Source organism: Octopus bimaculoides, chromosome 24, assembly GCF_001194135.2.
Source record: "Octopus bimaculoides isolate UCB-OBI-ISO-001 chromosome 24, ASM119413v2, whole genome shotgun sequence".
Classification (NCBI taxonomy): Eukaryota; Metazoa; Mollusca; class Cephalopoda; order Octopoda; family Octopodidae; genus Octopus; species Octopus bimaculoides.
This window is the reverse complement of record NC_069004.1, coordinates 21,225,909-21,230,904: the sequence shown is the minus strand read 5'-3', so window position 1 is coordinate 21,230,904 and position 4,996 is coordinate 21,225,909. Positions and strand designations below refer to the sequence as shown.

The 4,996-nt window shown below is 35.9% G+C and overlaps 1 protein-coding gene across 1 annotated transcript in view; it reads right to left on the bottom strand.

Annotated features, from left to right (window-relative positions):
- Positions 1–4,996, bottom strand: part of LOC106878409 (uncharacterized) — a 48,474-nt gene that overhangs the window by 26,795 nt on the left and 16,683 nt on the right. Inside the window, exon 3 of the mRNA XM_052976464.1 lies at positions 1,335–1,411. Coding sequence (XP_052832424.1) covers positions 1,335–1,411 — 77 coding nt within the window. The remainder of the gene's footprint in view (positions 1–1,334; positions 1,412–4,996) is intronic.

Below are 4,996 nucleotides of genomic sequence, written 5' to 3'. Positions count from 1 at the left end.
TCCTTCAAAATTGCTGGCCCTGTCCCAAAATCAATATGTATGTGGTTTGGAGAAGTGTGGTTTGGCATGGTAGATGTATGTTGTAGATGCATATTGTAGCTCCAGATCAGCTCTGATGGAGCAAATCTATGATCAAATGTATTTAAGCCAAAGTCATCCTACTTTTTTGGCATATCTTGGCCAATGTATCTTCTGTTTTAAAGATAGTTTGGCTGCTATTTCTAGCAAGCTGATCAATTGCCTAAATGTTCTTTCTTTGACTCAGGTAAGTATATGTTATGGTTCACTGTAGTTTAACCTTGTTTGAACAAACCTATGATCAAAAGTAGCCTTGGCTTGGTGCTCCATCGGTTACAATGATGAGTGTTCCACTTAATACGATCAATTGAAGAGCCTACTTGTGAAATTAACATGCAAGTGGTTGAACACTCCACAGACACATGCACCTTTGACGTAGTTTTCAGGGAGGCTCGGCATAACACAAAGTGTGGCAAAGCTGGCCCTTTGAATTACAGGTACAACTCATTATTTCCAACTGAATGAACTAGAACCATGAGAAATAAAGTGTCTTGCTCAAGTACACAATGTGCTACCAAGAACTGAACCACAACCTTATGATCGTGAGCCAAATACCATAGCCACTAAGCCACATGCCTTCTCTGATCAAAAGTATTCCAGCCTTGATTATTCTATGTTTCTTAAGGAATACATTAACAAATGAGAATGTAAAGATACCTTTGTTGGTTTGGGTTTGTAACTATGGAGGGAACCTGTGAAAGAGGTAAACCCAGAAAGATGTGGTTCAAGATAGTGAAATATGATCTTTGGATGTTGAGTCTCACAGAGGCAATGACAAATGACCAAGACTTTTGGTGATTTGCTGTACTTGAGAAGACACATCAAGCTAAGTGAAATCGTAGTCGTGGACAGTGCCAGTAACACATAAATGGTAATCATGCTGGTGACATGTAAAATGCACCTGTGCAGGTGGCATGTAAAAAAACCCAGTACATTCTTTGGAATGGTTGGTGTTCATATGGGCATCCAGTCATAGAAACCAAGCCAAAACAGACTGAAGCCTGGTACAGCACTTTGGCTTATCAGTTCCAGCCAAACTGTCTAACCCATGCCAGCATGGAAAACAGATGCTAAATGATGATGATGTATGCAGTGTAGTATAGTGTGGTGTTGATTGTGATTGTGTGTGTGTAGAAATGTGTAAAGGGTACTGGGTAGTGGTGCAATATGCATAAGTAATGTGAAGTAACAAAAAATAGCAACTATGGAGAGAGAGACAAATAAACAGAAAAAGATAAAGATATAACATAACTCACCTCCTCACCTATTAAATCACCCTTTTTGTAAGCAATCACGCCATTCTCCGAGAAGAAATAATCATATTCTTTGATAACTAGAAATATATACAAAATTAAAAATAGTAATCTAATCATATTAGCATTATTTCTATTTGGTCATTCTTAGTTCAAATTCGGCCATGGTCAATTTTACCTTTCGTCCTGGGGTCAATAAAACAAGGACCAGCTGATCACTGGGGTCAATGTAATTAACTTACCCCTCTCCTGGGATTGCTGGCCTTGTGCTAAAATTTGAAATCTTTATTTTTATCTGGTAAACCGGCAGAAATGTTACAATTTTGGATGAAATGATTCACAGTACTTCTGGTTCTTTATATTCTGAGTTCAAATGCTGCCACAGTCAACTTTGCGTTTCATCCTTTCAGGGTTGATAAAATAAGTACCAGTGAAGTACTGGGGTCAATGTAATCGACTTCCCCCTTTCTTCAAAATTGCTAGCCTTGTGCCAAAATTAGAAAGAATTATTTCTATTTGTTAGGTTTAGAGAAAGGAGTGGTGCTAAAAGCTCTCACTGACCTTCTGAAATTAACTATTTCAAGTCAATGACTTTAAGAAGGGCACATGTACAGAGGGAATTGCAAAAGGTTGACATTCTGAAGAGGCAGGATTGGTTATAGTGTTTAGTGCATAGTCTGAAATTTGGTCACATGGAATATGAAAGAATATGGAATACGAAAGAAGGAAACGGGAGAGGAGTGAGCTGAGTGTTCATCTGCAGAGGTGGCATGAGATCAAACAGCACTAAGGGACAGAAGTCACTCTACAAGTAATGGTAGAAAAGATAGAGAGAGGAGATAGCAAGTCTATGAGTTCAAGGCTAGAACATATCTGTGAGAAGTCATAGTAGAAGTAATGGTAGATAAGACAGAGGATACAACAAGACAGGGAGTGAGAGGACTGAGCACATCTGTGAGTGACTTCATGCCAAAATTAATCAAGTGGCCTTTTCAAGATGTGAAGGTTTGTGGCTTAGTCATTTGGGTGTTGCTCTCATGATTGTAAGATTGCAGTTTTGATTCCCCATTATGTTCATCTCGCATTTCACCAATTCACTCAGCTGTAAATAAGTTCCAACTATTGCTGGGAAATTAAACCTTGAAACACTGAAACAGTGGGAAGTATTGTAATCTCAGTCACTTACACACCATGGAAACCAAATTAAGCTCTGGTCTGATGAGTCCTGGGTCTTTCTAGATGTAGTATAAGACACCTCTATGAGCAGCAGCATCACCATACCAGATATGGGAAACAGCTCACAAGAGAAATTTTGTCAAGTGGAACAAGACTCTCTTAAAATTCAAGAGATTTGTAAAAATGAGATTTTATTTTAGGGAAGATAGTTACAGACCATTCCTTGGCTCTCCAGGACACAGATCCATGTACCAGCTAAACTTTACCTCATATACGACAGGGTTACTAATTGTAGATTCCACTACATACATATGCATCTATCTATCTATTTATTTATCCATCTTTCTATCTATCAATAAGTGTGTGTACATATATATATATATATATATATATATATATATATATATATATATATATATATATATATATATATATATTAAATTCAAATTACGATGAATGTAAACAAACAAACGAAGTTTGCTTTTAGAAGCATTGAGATGTCTTAGAAAGTCAAAGAAGTGATTTTTTAAATTCTCAAACACAGGATAATGCTAATAATATAGCCTGAACAGGATAAGCTACCCCTATTTTTGCAGAAAAAAGTGTTGGTGACCAATATATATATATATTGGGTTGGTAAAAAAAGTTTGTAGCATTTTTCAGTTGGTGATGTTTAATCATGTCATCTGTTTTATCGCTTGACAGGAACAAATGACATATGGAGATGGTGTCATAGCTAAAAGTAATGTTTATAAATGGTCTGCTAGGTTTAGGACTAAAAATTTTGACCTGAAAGTTCATGAACATTCTGGCAGTCTACAGTCATTGATGACTTTAATAAAAAATAATCCATGTCACACAATGCAAGACATTGTAGAGATTCTCCACATATCTTAAATTATTATAAATTTTATATAAATCTATGAGTTAAATCTATTTTCTCAGTACGAATGCAGGATGACTAAATAGTTAACACTGTCAATTTTTAGTTCAATAAAATTTTGTTCTATCCTTGAAGAGAACTAATTCAAGATAAAAGGGGCTCTTTACTCCTCCTTCAGACAACTTCTTTAGTGCCAGTGGTGCAATAAAATAGAAACACACCTTGTTGTAAAGTAGTTGGTGACAGACCAATAGATATTTAGTGGTGACTAATTTATAGTATGAAAGTGTTCATGGAAAGGTCCAGTAAATGAGCTTTTGAGAAGCATGTGTAATAGAATATCAGAAGGCAGTTTTTAAACAAATAATTTAATCTATTAAATTATCACAAGAGCTAACAAGTAATAAGAGTATAGCATGTGTGTGTGTGCATGAGTCAGGGAAAGCTTTAAAACATACATTTGAAAAATAGATTCAGTTGGAAGTCGTTAACAAAAATGGAGCTAGCCTAAACAAAAATATACTGCTCTTAATATGACAGAATTGTGGCTGATGTCATTCAGAATTTCACAGAGCAAAGTGGACATAAATGAAATAGGCTGTTTATGATGTAGCAAGTTGAGAGTGGCTAAAAATTTAGAGCTAGCGGTGCAAAGTTGGTGTGGAAAGTAAGGAACTGTTCCCGATGTTGCTGGTCCTCCATTTTTCTGCTAACTGGTTAAAACGCATGCTTCACTTCATGGGCAGAGAACTGCCTCTAGTATTCATACGTGTCTAGCCCTGATTGGTTGGAGAATGTCATAGCACAATTGTGCTATGATGCAACAACTAAATTAGCTTTCCTGACATGCTACAGATATACATAAATATAATTATACTAGTGGGAATATTATGATACCCATGAAAATTCCACAGAACTAAAGAGATTAAGAGAAGCTATTTTAGAAAGAAACAATGATCTGCCTTTCACTTCCAGTCACAATAATATATTTTATGATTTTAAAATTTCCCTCAGCTAAGCACTTTATATTTCTCTCTTTCTCTCTACCTCTTTAACCAATATAATTCCCTTCTTCATGTCTTTAACATTTCACTCTTTCTCTTCACCTCTCTCTTCCACTAACCACAAAAGTGACAGCATATTACATTGACTGGCTATCTGCTCTCTCTCACATTCCCTCTTCCTCTCTCTCACTCCACTTCCTCCTCTCTTCTAACAAACTAAAGCTTAAAGTATGAATGAACAGGTAGAAGAATAATATCTATATATATAAAAATGAGAATGGGTGTCTGTCTGTCTGTCTGTCTGTCTGTCTGTCTGTGTGAATCCCTAAAACTTGAGAACTACGCAACCAATTTCATTCAAATTTTACAGATGCCTTACTTAGGGTTCCAGTTGTGTTTTAGTCAAAAAAAAATTTTAACTTCTTCCAGAGTTCGAGCCCACAGCAACATATCTCCTCCACTATTTAAGTATTACGTGTCAAAAGTGAAACAAAAACACTCATGTCAAATACTTTCACTTTAAAAATGAAACTATTCTACTAACTGAAACAATCACATTTCGATACTGTAATGACAGATACTTTCAGAGAGAGAGAGAAAGA